General features: G+C 39.4%; 1 protein-coding gene across 2 annotated transcripts in view; it reads left to right on the plus strand.

Moving 5' to 3' along the window:
* The window catches only part of SYNE1 (spectrin repeat containing nuclear envelope protein 1), a 473,246-nt gene that overhangs the window by 280,792 nt on the left and 176,502 nt on the right, over positions 1-15,952 (plus strand). For both annotated transcript variants that reach the window (XM_047102923.1, XM_047102922.1), the window contains 9 exons: positions 1,263-3,423; positions 7,825-8,162; positions 8,351-8,495; positions 9,484-9,702; positions 10,467-10,726; positions 12,049-12,214; positions 12,797-12,952; positions 14,864-15,016; positions 15,684-15,866. In XM_047102923.1, coding sequence (XP_046958879.1) covers positions 1,263-3,423; positions 7,825-8,162; positions 8,351-8,495; positions 9,484-9,702; positions 10,467-10,726; positions 12,049-12,214; positions 12,797-12,952; positions 14,864-15,016; positions 15,684-15,866 — 3,781 coding nt within the window. The remainder of the gene's footprint in view (positions 1-1,262; positions 3,424-7,824; positions 8,163-8,350; positions 8,496-9,483; positions 9,703-10,466; positions 10,727-12,048; positions 12,215-12,796; positions 12,953-14,863; positions 15,017-15,683; positions 15,867-15,952) is intronic.

Genomic DNA, 15,952 nt, shown 5'->3' on the forward strand with positions numbered 1-15,952 from the left:
GAGCTTCTTCTCATAGGAGAGCATATAATTCATGAATGACTTATTCATTTCTTTTAAGAATGCAGTAGATTGGTGGGGCGCCTGGGTGGCGCAGTCGGTTAAGCGTCCGACTTCAGCCAGGTCACGATCTCGCGGTCCGTGAGTTCGAGCCCCGCGTCAGGCTCCGGGCTGATGGCTCGGAGCCTGGAGCCTGTTTCCGATGCTGTGTCTCCCTCTCTCTCTGCCCCTCCCCCATTCATGCTCTGTCTCTCTCTGTCCCAAAAATAAACAAACATTGAAAAAAAAAATTAAAAAAAAAAAAAAGAATGCAGTAGATTGGTGTGCTTGGGTGGCTCAGTTAAGTGTCTGACTCTTGATTTTGGCTCAGGTCATGAGATTAAGCCCCGTGTTGGGGCTCAACGTGGAGCCTGCTTAGGATTCTCTCTCTCCCATTCTCTCTGCCTCTCCCCTGTTCATTCTCTCTCTCTCTCTCTCTCTCTCAAAAAAATGCAGATCAGTGCTAGTCAATATTTAGTGTTTACACAAATCATCCGGGGATGTTGTTAATATGCAGATCGTGTTCAACTGATGAGAGCCAGAGGTAGAAGCTAAAAGTTCAGGTCAGATGTGATGGGAGGGCAGCATTAGCCTGAAGAAGAAGCACAGAGAAGTATCTAGGCAACTTGTTTTGGTGCAGCTTCTGATATAGAAATATATGAGACATTGGATCAGATGGACTTGACAGATATATTTAGAACTTTGCATCCCAAAGCAACAGAGTATACTTTCTTCTCCAGTGCACATGGAACATTCTCCAAGGTAGATCACATACTGGGTCACAAAACAGCCCTTCATAAGTATAAAAGAATTGAGATCATACCATGCACACTTTCAGACCACAATGCTATGAAACTTGAAATCAACCACAGGAAAAAGTCTGGAAAACCTCCAAAAGCATGGAGGTTAAAGAACACCCTACTAAAGAATGAATGGGTCAACCAGGCAATTAGAGAAGAAATTAAGAAAATATATGGAAACAAATGAAAATGAAAATACAACAATCCAAACGCTTTGGGATGCAGCGAAGGCAGTCCCGAGAAGAAATATATGGGTCTTATATTCCATAATAATCACAGAACCTCTTCAATAAACCGTGAACGGAGCTGCTGTAAGCTAAGAACACCCACTTAAAGAAAATGTTGAAGTGTAATTTAACATGGTAGGAACGACCATAGATATTCACTGAAACTAATTTGTCTTTGTATCTTTCAATGTACTGACAGGTCCGATGCAGAGAGTACAGCCGTCCACCTAGAAGCTTTGAAAAAGTTAGCGCTCGCACTGCAGGAGAGAAAGCAGGCTGTGGAGGATCTGAAAGATCAAAAGCAAAAAATGATAGAACATCTGAATTTAGATGACAAAGAATTAGTCAAAGAACAGACAAGTCACCTCGAACAACGCTGGTTTCAGCTTGAGGACCTCGTTAAAAGGAAACTCCAAGCGTCAGTCACCAACCTGGAGGAGTTAAATGTGGTGCGGTCCAGGTTTCAGGAGCTAATGGAGTGGGCAGAAGAACAGCAGCCCAACATCGCCGAGGCCCTTAAGCAGAGCCCCCCACCCGATATGGCCCAGAACCTCCTCATGGACCACCTCGCCATCTGCAGTGAACTGGAGACCAAACAGATGCTCCTGAAATCGCTCATAAAGGACGCTGACAGGGTGATGGCTGACCTTGGCCTAAATGAGCGGCAGATCATCCAGAAAGCCCTTTCTGATGCACAGAGACATGTGAATTGCCTCAGCGACTTAGTGGGCCAGAGACGAAAGTACTTAAACAAGGCCTTGTCCGAGAAAACCCAGTTCCTCATGGCGGTGTTCCAGGCAACCAGCCAAATTCAACAACATGAGCGAAAGATAATGTTCCGTGAACACATCTGCCTGTTACCGGATGATGTGAGCAAACAAGTCAAAACGTGCAAGAGTGCGCAAGCCAGCCTCAAGACGTACCAAAACGAGGTCACTGGACTTTGGGCTCAGGGTCGTGAATTAATGAAAGGAGCCACAGAGCAGGAAAAGAGTGAAGTACTGGGTAAGCTTCAGGAATTACAGAGTGTCTATGACACCGTCTTGCAAAAGTGTAGCCATCGGCTCCAAGAACTAGAGAAAAGTTTGGTTTCTAGGAAACATTTTAAGGAAGATTTTGATAAAGCCTGTCACTGGCTAAAACAAGCAGATATTATTACATTTCCTGAAATCAACCTAATGAATGAGAGCGCTGAGCTGCACGCCCAACTGGCCAAATACCAACACATTCTTGAACAATCTCCAGAATATGAAAATCTCCTACTTACGCTGCAGAGAACTGGGCAGGCCGTATTGCCATCGCTGAATGAAGTCGATCATTCCTACCTCAATGAAAAGCTAAATGCTCTTCCCCTGCAATTTAATGTAATCGTTGCCTTGGCTAAAGACAAGTTCTATAAAGTCCAAGAAACAATTCTTGCTCGGAAAGAGTACGCTTCCTTGATCGAGTTGACAACCCAGTCTCTGAGTGAACTTGAGGACCAGTTCTTAAAGATGAGCAAAGTCCCCACTGACCTGAGAGTTGAAGAGGCCGTGTCTCTTCAGGAAGGCTGCCGAGCCCTGTTGGGAGAGGTGGCCCGCCTCGGGGAAGCGGTGGATGAGCTGAACCAAAAGAAAGAAAGTTTTAGGAGTACAGGACAGCCTTGGCAGCCAGACAAGATGCTGCACGTCGTCACCTTGTACCACAGGCTGAAGCGACAAACGGAACAAAGGGTTGGCTTACTGGAAGACGTCTCCAGTGCCTATCAAGAGCATGAGAAGATGTGCCACCAGCTAGAAAAACAACTGCAGGCTGTGAAAACGGAACAGTCCAAAGTGAATGAGGAGACGCTTCCCGCAGAGGAGAAGCTCAAAATCTATCACTCGCTGGCGGGAAGCCTTCAGGATTCAGGAATCGTGCTAAAACGAGTGACCGTGCATCTTGAAGATCTGGTTCCACACCTTGACCCCTCGGCTTATGAGAAAGCCAAGCAGCAGATCCAGTCCTGGCAAGAGGAGTTAAAAGTCTTGACTTCTGCCATTGGCGCAACGGTGACGGAGTGTGAGAGCCGCATGGTGCAGAGCATAGACTTCCAGACAGAGCTGAGCCGCTCCCTGGACTGGCTGAGGAGCGTGAAGGCAGAGCTAAGGGGGCCGGTGTGCCTGGACCTGAGCCTCCAGGACATCCAGGAGGAGATCAGAAAGACCCAGATTCATCAGGAAGAGGTCCAGTCCAGCCTGAGAATCATGAATGCCCTGAGTAACAAGGAGAAGGAGAAATTCACGAAAGCCAAAGAGCTCCTTTCTGCAGATTTTCAGCACACTCTTGCTGAGCTCTCAGAGCTGGACGGAGACGTTCAGGAAGCTTTACGCACCAGACAGGTTGGTTTACTAGGGCCTTCTCGTCCTGTTTTCCACTCTGCTTATTTGTAAACAGTTGTGAGAAATTCCTTGGTTTTTATTTTGGGTTAAAATCGCTTCGTTCCGGAGTTCTTTTTTGATATTATAGTGAGTCATCTTCAACCTGACTTTTAAAAAGGTCCTGATTGTTTAGGTGCCTGGTATTAATCTCATGGGATTCCACATTGACTTTTCCTTAGTTATAACACATACCTCAGTTGTCTCTCACCTTTAGAAAAGACGATACAAGATGGCACTAATATAATCATATTAATATAATAATATAATCACGTATGAGTACACTCATACTAAAATTAATTAATTAGCAATGAATAAGTAGAGATGCCTTTGTTAAACAATCTGAAGCCTGGTATGTCTAAGATTAGCGCTGGAGGCATTATAGAGAGCATGCAGTCCTGACCCCATGCCGAGCCACGTTTCTTGTGGGGTCTCTCACCAATCGCCTCATCTCTTCACCCTTTCCTCCTCTGCTCTTCCTTCCCTGCGGCACAGCAAAAGCAAGCCTCGAAGGTTCATCATGACTTTATTTGGGGATAACAAAGAAATGGGAGTATGCACAGAACTTCTCAGTTTGACCTCCCAATTGCCCCTTGTTCTGGGGCCCGCAAATTCTGTGTGTTCAAAAATAAGAGATCTAAGAGCTCCCAGACTATTCTGTTCTGACTTATCCTTTGGACCTTTTTTTTTTTTTCTCTCCCACATCTGTCCTCAGCCCCTGATTCTATGGGATTTCAGCCAGCCATTTAAGTAAAAGATGATTTTCTTTAGGATAACATAAGAGCTAAAACTTTAGGGTAAAGCACACCTGAGTTTTAATCTCAGTTACTTGATCTTGGGCAAAGTACTTACATCCCTTAAATCTCAGTTTCCGCTCCGGGGAAGAGGGATAATAATATTTCCCTCTTGGACTTCTATTCTCTGCGTAGGGCCTGGTGTAGACAGAAATATCCCGCAGTGAATCTTAGCTATCATGTAACTTTATTTTCCACATACATTAAGGTTAACACTAAATAGATTTTTTTTTTTTTAATTTTAACATTTGGGTAAAATCTTACTAAACGTCATCAGCTAAAGTTCTGACTTCTCAAACTATAGTCTATTTAGTGTATTTTTTCCCTTTCATGTTGATTCAAGGTCATTGTTAATTTTTTTTTTTTTTTTTAATTTCCCTATAGCTATAGCTATAGAGCATTTAACCTAGAGTGAAGAATCAGGACAGAAGTTACCTGGAGTTTTCATTCTCGAGAAACATCTGTTCTATAAGCTTGCATCTGTTGATCTGATGATTTTTGAACCAAAATCTCGAATCTGTTAAGGTGATCTTGTGATTGATAGTCTTAATTGATTCTCTTGGCCCATTAACTAAAGGTTGTGGTTCCAGGGGCATTTCTAATCTCCGCCATTGATTCTTTGCTTGTCCATACACATTCTTTCCTTCTTAAGTGCCAATCTTGTATGCACTTTCTGTGTCTGCTTGTACAATGATGGCTTGTCTTGTCCAGTCACAGCTGGCTGGTTACAATGTTTCCTTTCCTTCTGGATTTGAATGGATTTCATTTTATGGGGTCCGCTTTCCATTCTTAAACTTTTCTGTTTCAGTCTCTATTCAAGACTTATGGGCCACTATTTTACTTCCAGAAATTGCTATTTAGTGTGGTGAATGCTAGTTTGGACATTTGGTGTTGTTGTACTTCCTTCTCCCCACCCCCATTTTTATTGAAGGTTAACTGACAAATAAAACTGTAAGATATTTAAAGTATATAATGTAATGGTTTGAGATGTGTAAACATTGTATAAAAATTTCCCCCATTGAGTGACTTAATACATCCCGCACCTCACATTTTTGTTTTGGTGAGAACACTTAATTCCTAATGTCTTAGCAAATTTCAATGAACAATCCAGTGTTGTCCACTGTCGTCACCATGTTACACATTAGATCCTCAGACCTCATTCAACTTAAAACTAAAAATGTACACCATGTTACCAACGTCCCCTATTTTTTTTCATCCCCCAACCCCCCAGCAACTACTTGTCTGCTTAATTTCTATGATTTCAACTTTTTTTTTTTCCTTTAGATTCCACATGTCAGTGAGACCATGTGGTATTTGTTTCTCTTCCGTCTGGCTTATTTTGCTTAGCATTATACCTCCCAGGTTCATCCATGTTTTCTCAAATGACAGGATTTCCTTGTTTTTTAAATAATGTTCATAATACTTGTTTTCTTTTCTTTTTTGTAGTTGAAGTATGGTCGATATACATTACATTAGTTTCAGGTATACAACATAGTAATTTGACAAGACTATATATCATGCTATGCTCACCATGAATGTAGTTACCCTCTGTCAGCATTCAACACTATTACAACACCACTGGCTATATTCCCTAAGCTTTTTACCTTTCATCCCCACGACTTACTCATTCCGTAACTGAGAGCTTGTACCTTGCACTCTCCTTCACTTGTTTTGCCCATCCCCCCTGCCCACCTCTCTGACAACCATCATTTTATTCTCTGTATTTAGGGGTGTGTTTCTGCTTTTTGTTTGTTTTTTCATTTGTTTTGGTTTTTGATTCTACATATAAGTGAAATCATGTGGTATTTGTCTTTGTCTGACTTATTTCACTTAGTCTAATACCCTCTAGCTCCATCCATGTGGTCGCAAATGGCAACATCTCCTTTTGTTTTTACGGCTGGGTAGTATTCCATTGTGTATATGTACCACAGCTCCTTATCCATTCATCTGCTGATAGATGAATTTATCATCTATGGGTAGCTTCCATATCTTGGCTACTGTAAATACTGCTGCTATAAACATACAAGTGCATATATCTCTTGAGTCAGTGTTTTCATTTTCTCTGGGTTAATATTCAGTAGTGGAATTACTGGATTGTATGGCATTTCTATTTTTAACTTCTTGAGGAACTTCCACACTGTTTTCCGCAGTGGCTGCACCAGTATACATTCCCACCAACAGTGCATGAAGGTTCCTCTTTTTCTAAGTCCTTGGTAACACTTGCTATTTCTTGTCTTTTTGATGCTAGTCATTCTGACAAGTGTAAGGTGATATCTCATTGTGGTTTTCATTTGCAGTTCCCTGATGATTAGTGATGTTGATCATCTTTTCATGTGTCTGTTGGTCATCTGGATGTTTTCTTTGGAAATATGTCTATTCAGGTCCTCTGCCCATTTTAATTGGATTATTTGTGTGTGTGTTGGTGTTGAGTTGTTTAAGTTTTTAAAATATATTTTGGCTATTAGCCCCTAGTTGGATATATCACTTATGAATATCTTCCATTCAGTAGGTTGCCTTTGTGTTTTGTTGATCGTTTCCTTTGTTTTGTAAAAGCTTTTTATTTTGGTGCAGTCCCAACAGCATATTTTTGTTTTCGTTTCCTTTGCCTGAGGAGACATATCTAGAAAAATGTTGCCAAAGCCAATGTCAAAGAAATTACTGCCTATATTTTCTTCTTGGAGTTATATGGTTTTAGGTCTCACACCCAGGTCTCTAATCCATTTTTAGTTTATTTTTGTGTATCACATTTTCTATAGCCATTCATTAGTGAATGAACACTTAGGTTGTTTCCCTACCTTGCCTAGTGAAAAATGCTTCTCTCGACATGGGAGTACAGATATCTTTTTGAGATAATGATTTCATTTCCTTTGGATAAACACCCGGAAGTGGGATTGCTAGATTATATGGTGGTTCTATTTGTAGTTTCTTTAGGAACTTCCATACTGCTTTCCATAGTGGTTGTTATCATACTTCCAGCCAAGTGAGGTATTATCTCACTTTGGTGAATATTCAATCTGTCACATCTTTCAAAGCATATATATTTTTACAAGAGAGAGAAGTTTCAGATATAGTCAAGATACCACTAATACATTTCTTTTTTTTTAACGTTTTTTTAATTTTATTTTTGAGACAGAGAGACAGAGCATGAACGGGGGAGGGTCAGAGAGAGAGGGAGACACAGAATCCGAAACAGGCTCCAGGCTCTGAGCCGTCAGCACAGAGCCCGACGCGGGGCTCGAACTCACGGACCGCGAGACCATGACCTGAGTCGAAGTCGGACTCTTAACCGACTGAGCCACCCAGGCGCCCCAATAAATTTCTATTCCACTTCTGGCCTTGTTTATTTATTTTAACTGCCATAATAAAATCTTAGTAAGAATAGCAGAAGGAAAAAAAAGATAATAATGAATCGCAGCCACCCCCCCCTCACAAAATCCACCAACGTATCAATTCATTTGTACACATATATCCACTTGACTGAGGACTGGAAAAGAAATGGAAAAAATTAAACTATTTATGGCAAATACATTGCAATTGAGAGTTGACTGTGTTTGCAATTACTGTCTTTCAGGCTGCCTTGACCCAAATATATAGTCAATGTCAGAGGTACTATCACGTATTTCAAGCAGCTAACGACTGGCTTGAGGATGCTCATGAAATGTTACAACTGGCAGGCAATGGCCTAGATGTGGAGAGCGTAGAGGAAAATCTCAAAAGCCACGTGGAATTTTTTAGTACAGAAGATCAGTTCCATAGTAATCTGGAGGAGCTCCAGCACCTGGTAGCCAGCCTGGACCCACTCATCAAGCCAACTGGGAAAGAGCACCTAGCACAGAAAATGGCTTCCCTGGAAGAGAAGAGCCAGAGGATAATACAGGACTCACATGCCCAATTAGATCTCTTGCAGAGGTATTAGAGTTGTTTTAGTCTTTATATTTCAGTGAAATGAAGTTTCACATGGAAAAGAATATACCAATGATGTACATTAGCACCTAAATTCCTTCTTCTTAAGTGTCATTAGGCATACTGACATCAGAGCTCTGCATAGAAATGTGAGTTTATGTTGCTTACTGGCTTTTGTCTGACTTTTTTTCAAGATGTGCAGATCAATGGCAGAGTTATCAGAAAGCAAGGGAAGAGGTTATCGAATTGATGAATGAGGCAGAAAAGAAATTGTCTGAGTTTTCTTTACTGAAGACTTCTTCCAGTCATGAAGCAGAAGAAAAGTTGTCGGAACACAAGGTTAGTATTGTTGTTTGAAATGTCCTTTTGTTGTAATTGTAATTGTAATTGTAATTGTAAACTCTCATTATCATATGAGAGTTTTAGAAACAGGTCAATAAATTTTCATTTCCACCTGGATGTATTTAAATATGAGAAGAATGTTAAATATGAAAAGGATTCATTTAGCCACATTCCATAGCTTTTTGAACTTAATTAAATGCTATCACCTTTTAAGGATTCCTGTTGAAATGCATAGCTCGGTTTATAAAAAGACCTTCAGAGAAATTTGCTTCTGATAAGATGTGGCACATAATAAATTTCTGTAAATACATTTTGGTAATAATATAGATAAATTCAAATAACATTCAGACATTAATAACTGAGTCTCACTCCTATATCACAGCAGTATCAGGTGGAATATAATATACTTAAATATCAAATTCAGTTCACTTATATTTTTGCTGCCTTCTGAAATTGGGAGAATGTTATGTCAAGTAGCAAATAAACTTTTCTTTTTAACAAATAAATAAAATATTTTAATATATCAATTTTTAATAAAGACACAAATTCACCTTACCTCTTTAAAGAATTCAAGTCTAGGGGCGCCTGGGTGGCTCAGTTGGTTAAGCGTCCGACTTCAGCTCAAGTCACGATCTCGCGGTCCGTGAGTTCGAGCCCCGCGTCGGGCTCTGGGCTGATGACTCAGAGCCTGGAGCCTGCTTCCGATTCTGTGTCTCCCTCTCTCTCTCTGCCCCTCCCCTGTTCATGCTCTGTCTCTCTCTGTCTCAAAAATAAATAAATGTTCAAAAAAAATTTTTTTTAAATAATAAGGAATTCAAGCCTAAGTCAATTAAAACTTAAGTGTAAAAGTAAGAGTTACCAGAGGAAAATAAATATATGTGGGAACATTTCCTTTTGCAGGTAATTTGGGGATTTGCTGAAATCCATAGAACTTTTGAAAAATCAATCTCTGCTCATAATGTCTCTTATCATCTCCCTACCTCAGGCCTTAGCATCAGTAGTTAACTCCTTCCATGAGAAAGTTGTGGCCCTTGAGGACAAAACTTCACAACTGGAAAAAACCGGAAATGACGCAAGCAAAGCAGCCATTAGCAGGTCAATGACAACCGTCTGGCAGCGCTGGACCCGTCTCCGTGCTGTGGCTCAGGACCAGGAGAAGATACTGGAAGATGCAGTAGATGAGTGGACGAGCTTTAACAATAAGGTAACTTCCATGACTGAGGGGTTCAAATAGTTGTTTCCTTGCTGACGACGACGTAGTTTGAAAAGCAGCATTTTGTCCTTTTTTTGAAATTGGCTTTATGAAAAGCAACAAGCCTTTCTTTTTTTAAGTCTCTGTTTTAGTGCCATGAAAACCAAATTATGAAGCAAAATACATCATGCAATGTGCAATTTAATTCTAAGTTGAGGTCTGATTATTATAACGAGAAAACCAAGCAGTTGAATTTTGAAAGGAATGTAAGTCCAGTTGCCCCCATTTGCTACGCTTTTAATGAAATCTTCTTACCTGGCCCTGAAAAAGCATAAAATACTTTGTCTTTGTCATGAAAATGAGCAAGAATTAAACTCATTTCCCAAATCTTATATTTAATTCCTTTTGTGTTTTAAAGTAGGTTTCAGTGTTTTTAACTACATCTTCCTTAATGACTCAAGGCACATATTCATGTTAACAGAAATATTGGAAAGAGTTTTTCTTTTATTTGTTTCGTTAAAAAAAAGCAAAACAACTTTTCTGTTATGCAGTCTCTGATCACCCTATTATTTTGAGATTAAATTTTAAAACCCAGAATAAGAGGTGGTCTTCCTTTCCACGTTAAGGAGATTGTTCACATTTGGTCCCTGAAATTTAGAGTTTATACCATCATCTTTAAGTGCTTCAGTGCCCTAGTGGCAAATATGGCATTTATTGGAATTGGTCTGTCTTTTCAGTTTAGTTTTGAGCTTAATAGTATATACGTCTGTCATCAGGTTAAAAAAGCCACTGAAACGACTGATCAGCTGCAAGATAAACTGCCGGGAGGTTCAGCAGAGAAAGCCTCAAAAGCAGAGCTCTTAACGCTTCTTGACCATCATGACGCACTCATTCTGGAACTGGAACAGCAGCAGTTGGCTTTAGGCATGCTGCGACAGCAAGCGCTGGGCATGCTTCAGGACGGAGTCCCGCAGCCTCCTGGAGAAGAGCCACCCACTGTCCAGGAGATCACGGCAATGCAAGACCGGTGCCTGAAGTAACTATACACCTGCTCTCCTTCTCTCTTACTAAACTTGGCCATGACCCAAAGGGATAAGTGTGGTATTAGAGTCTGGGGATGCTCCATCATGCCACCTGAGAACCGTGGAGAACTATTCCCGTCATCCCTGCTTTTCAGCTTTCTTAACTCTTGAGTCATTTTTCTGACAAATATATACTAGTAGGATTTAGAAACATAGTGATGAGCTGTACAGATTCAGTGTCTACCTTCATGAAGTTTACACTCAAACAGCAGAGACAGACAACTACAGAGGCGTTTAGGTAGAGCATGGAAAGAGTGGTAAGGGCAAGCTACCCTAGGAGAGGAATCAAGGGAGGCTTCCTGTCAGAAGGAGTACTTACACGGAAGACTGAGCGCACTAGAACTAGTGAAGTGGGAGGAGGGTTTTGCAAACAGGGGAAGAGTATGTAAGAAAGCTTGGAAGTGAGCGTGTCACTTTGAAGGAGCTGTTGGGTGATGGGACAATTCATGAGAAATGAAGCTTGAAAGGTAAACAGTCGAGAGCTATCAAGAACTGCATTTTTATCAGGCTTGGTAACTCATTGGCTAACTTGGAGGGCAGGGAGATCAGAGCAAGGAGAATACCAAAGTCCAGATAAATAATAGCTATTTACCAATAGTGAACTTAGTGGAAAGAGAAAGTTAATCTGAATGATGCATAATCAGCCTGATTCACTTGTTGAGCCAGAGAAGAAATGTCAATAGATAATTTTATCCTATATTAACTAACGTTACTCATTCATAGCCTATATTCACCTCTTGTACTTACAAATGAATTCAGGGTAATCTGATTTCACTTATTTAACTTTTTAGCCAAGCTTATGTCAATTCAAAAGGATGTTGAACATTATTAATTGCCTAATTTCCAAAGCTTCAGACTTTATTTAAAGACTGGCCTCTAATAGCCAGAAACGTTCCAATTACACATTACTTTTAAATGCTGATGATTCTGCACCATTTGAGTAGATTTCCAAAGAGGGTGTAAAGAATCAAACAGTCTCCAGTTGACTTTAGATAGGAAAATTCATTGCATTGTAGTGGCCTGGGAGTGTGTCACCTCTCACCTTTCTAGGGATAAATCATTCACTTCACATGACATCTAATCTTCTGTTGTATTTGAGCTAAAATTAAGCGTTACTGAATGTTATCTCACAACTTGAGGGTGTGTCTTTACATGCAAAAAAGATATGAGGCTTTACTTTTTTTTTATGTCTGCTTTTGCTAATACGATGTCATGGATTAGGGATTTCCTTTCATTTCAAATCCACTTCTGGTTTCTCCCTTTAATGTTCCCAAAGCATGCAGGAGAAAGTGAAGAATACTGGAAAAGTAGTAAAGCAAGAGCTAAAGGAGCGAGAAGTTGTGGAGACCCAAATCAATTCTGTGAAATCTTGGGTTCAGGAAACAAAGGAATATTTGGGGAATCCAACAATAGAAATAGATGCTCAACTTGAAGAACTTCAGGTATAAAACTCTCCTCATTCCCTATACCCATCATTTAAAAATACTGTCCTGATTTTAATGAGATATATTTGTGCTGAAAAAAAATGTTTATTTATTTATTATGAGAGAGAGAGAGAGAGTGCATGTAAGCACATGAGCCAGGGAGGGGCAACCAGAGAGGGAAAGAGAGAGAATCCAAAGCAGACTTTGTGCCATCAACACAGAATTTGATGCAGGGCTCAGTTTCATCAACCTTGAGAGCCTGACTTGAGCCAAAATCAAGAGTTGGATGCTTAACCAACTGAGCCACCCATGTACCCCAAGAGATTTGCTTATATTCAATGAGTATTGAATTAAAACTTTTCATAAATGCACTATATATAAGGCTTTTAGTATTATCTCAAGGAACTTTCTTTTGTTCCGTAAAAAGGGGACATGCTTCTCCCTAGAGACTAAAGAATAGTTTGATTTTTTTTTTAAAGATGTTTCTGTAATTCCACACTTCATATATTGTTGAAAAATACACAGTCTTGTCTCTGTACCCAGAAAAATGAATTTCCTCATCAGGCTTCCAGAAGTTTCTTACTTTGATCTTTTCTTTAGCTTCTCCTAACAGAAGCCACAAATCACCGACAGAGCATTGAGAAAATGGCTGAAGAGCAGAAGAATAAGTACCTGGGTCTTTATTCCATATTACCTTCTGAACTCTCCCTTCAGTTAGCTGAGGTGGCACTGGACCTAGGAACTATCCATGATCAGGTACACGTACGGTCATAGAAGCGTGCCTTCCCATTCTTCTGTAGTTCTTGATTTTCACAACCAGGTCTCCATGTCTTCATAATCATGTCTTCCGTATAAAACAATATTAAATTAGGGTTCTTCTGTGGTGGCAAGAAGCACGTCGGATGATCACAGTTGTGAACAATAATGTTATACGATAAAAATAACTTACCTAGTTCACCTTTTTCTTAAAAGAAAAAAAGACACAATTTTTTAAAACAAATATATTTCAAGTACTCAACAAAAATTCTTGAGTACCCACGATCTGCCGGGTACACTTCTAGCTGTTATTTTGGGTTCAGCAAGATGTAAGTTAAGTAGGTGAAGATAGTTGGAGAAAGGGAAAATCAAAGTAATAAATAAATAAATAAATAAATAAATAAATAAATAAATAAGGTAGAGCCAGGGAAGAAGTTACTACCCAAAATGCATGTTGGTGGATCCTATAATGTCGCTAGAGGAAGGCCCATCAAATAAACTCTAGCTTTTAAATAACCAAAGAAAGGTGTGACACATAATCTAATCCATGTCTATGAATTTTAAAACAAATAGCTTTTTCTTTCTTTTCTTTTCTTTTTTTTTTTTTTTTTTTTTTTAGACAAAGAGATACACATAGTCATTCATAGGACTGAGATCAGAGGGACATTTCTATCATAGATCCCCAAAAGAGGGCACACTTTTACATAGTGAAAATGGCTTTGGGTGCATCTGTATGGAAACAATGGTTTTTTAGGACCTCCTCGGTGACATAACGCCACAGTTAAGGTAAAAGCAGTCAATAGAGGACAGAGAGAAGGTATCCCACTAATTCTAAAGTGCTACACGAAATGCAAAGTAGTATTCCCTCGCAGCAAATTATAAAATTCATACAGGTACACAACATCTTTTGGACCCTCTAATGTATAAAGCAAAGTGTTTTAAAAATTTCATGAAAACTCAATGCCCCTGCATCTAAATGTCTAAATAAACTAAAATGTTATTTTCTGTTTTAAGTATTTAATTGGCCTGCTTGGTTTTTCTTCTTGGACATTGGAAGGTCTACTGGGAAGGATGACTTCGCAAGTTCAGATTTTTAAGAAAAAGTTTAAATTTAAGTTTTCTTTCTCGCTGGATAAATTTTCTCTATATTAGAGTTATCCTCATGCATTTCATTTACATTGGCACTCAACTCAAAATAATCAAGTCCAAAAAAAGTATTATTTTAATGGTGTGTTTCCTCTATACTCAAGTGATTTTTTAAAGCCTTCACTTATATAAAGAAAATGTTACTTTACCATTTTCTCTCACGCATTTCATTATAGGCAGAAATATCAATGTTATCAAATCATTAGAAACTTGTAAACATTAACTGTTCCTTTTTCACCTTTCTTTCTATTGGATATGCTTAACACTGTTTTGATATATTATTGGGATGTACTTGGGAAGTTGGAAAAAGAGTTAGCAGATCACCAACATCTACTTATAAAAAAGGTGCTTGGAAACAAATCCAGGTGCTTCTAATTATCTGGAAGGGTTTTCCATTTTATGGAGACAAAGGCCTAAAAGAATTTGTGTTCCAAAGTTAGTAAATGGAGAAGCTGAGATTCAAGCTCTACCGTGTACACTTCTAGCTAAAATGAGTATTCTGTAAACATTTGATGTGTAGCTCACTATACATGCAACGCTTGTTCCTTTGCTGAAACAGCAGCAGTAAGGGGTGGTGAATAGCAAGGCCGCAGGAAAGCCATGAGAGCCAGTAACGGCATGTGGCTGGTCTGACAAAGTGCATCGATGCCAAAGTGGCGTTAACCAACTCAAGAGTCTCTTGTCAACATCTTAAGATTGAGGTTTTTAATAGCAATTATGCAGTTTTAATCATGGTTGGTTTCGTTGTTCTCACTGATTGTTTAGATCCAGGACAAAGTAAGAGAAGTTGAACAGAGCAAGGCCATGAGCCAGGAATTCAGCCGGCAAATTCAGAAGATAGCCAAAGATCTCACAACTATCCTCAGTAAGCTGAGAGCAAAGACAGATAATTTACAACAAGCTAAGATCGACCAAAAGGTAAGGAAGGAGAAGTGGAAATATAAGAGGTGCTACTGAATGAATTCCATATATTTTGGAGTTATTTTGGGGATATAGACAGAGAAAAAAAAAAAACTTTCTTGATTAGCAAGCTTCAGTAAAACCAGATAGTAAAGCATATATGTGCTATTATACAGATAATAGCATAGATAACTTACATCATATACCTCATCATTCCAATGGAGCTGTATTAATAAATGTACCTGCACGTGCAGGGAAGAGGGAAGAGTGTCAAAAGACCAAATAATTATTGGGGAATATAAATATATAAATTCCAAAATAAAGGATGACCTTGGTGGTGCTCTCACTCTGCTGATGAGTTAAGTGACTAATCCTTTCGGGGTGGGGCAGAAGGAAACATTAGCCTTCTCACTCAGCCTCATAGGAAATAAACACCAGCATAACAAAACCTCCTGTCTGCTCTGCCTTCCTTTTTTTTTTTTTTTTTTGAATTTAATTTTTTATTTTTTTAATTTACATCTGCTCTGCCTTTCTAACTGAAGAAACAGAAATGACTTGATCATGTAGAAATATTCTTTATAATACTTGGCATTTACAAAAAACATTTAAAATACCACCCTTTGATCTTGGAAAAGCTGGAGAAATTTCTGTAGTCTAATGTTCTTTTATTTGGATTACCATCTAGGTGCTAGGAGAGGAATTAGATGGCTGTAATTTAAAATTAATGGAACTAGATGCAGCAGTACAGAAATTCTCGGAACAGAATGGCCAACTGGGTAAACCACTGGCCAAGAAGGTAGGAAAACTGATGGAACTACACCAGCAGACCATTAGACAGGCTGAGAATCGGCTCTCCAAGCTCAGTCAGGTATGTCTTCCAGGCCAGGAATCAAAATCCTCTAAGGTAGAAATTAAGTGTTTGCTTTTTCTTTTGAAAAATAAAAAGATAATATT

Source organism: Lynx rufus, unplaced genomic scaffold (assembly GCF_022079265.1).
Source record: "Lynx rufus isolate CCGP_SWC_20201006 ecotype Redwood Valley unplaced genomic scaffold, mLynRuf1.p SCAF_6, whole genome shotgun sequence".
NCBI classification, from domain to species: Eukaryota; Metazoa; Chordata; class Mammalia; order Carnivora; family Felidae; genus Lynx; species Lynx rufus.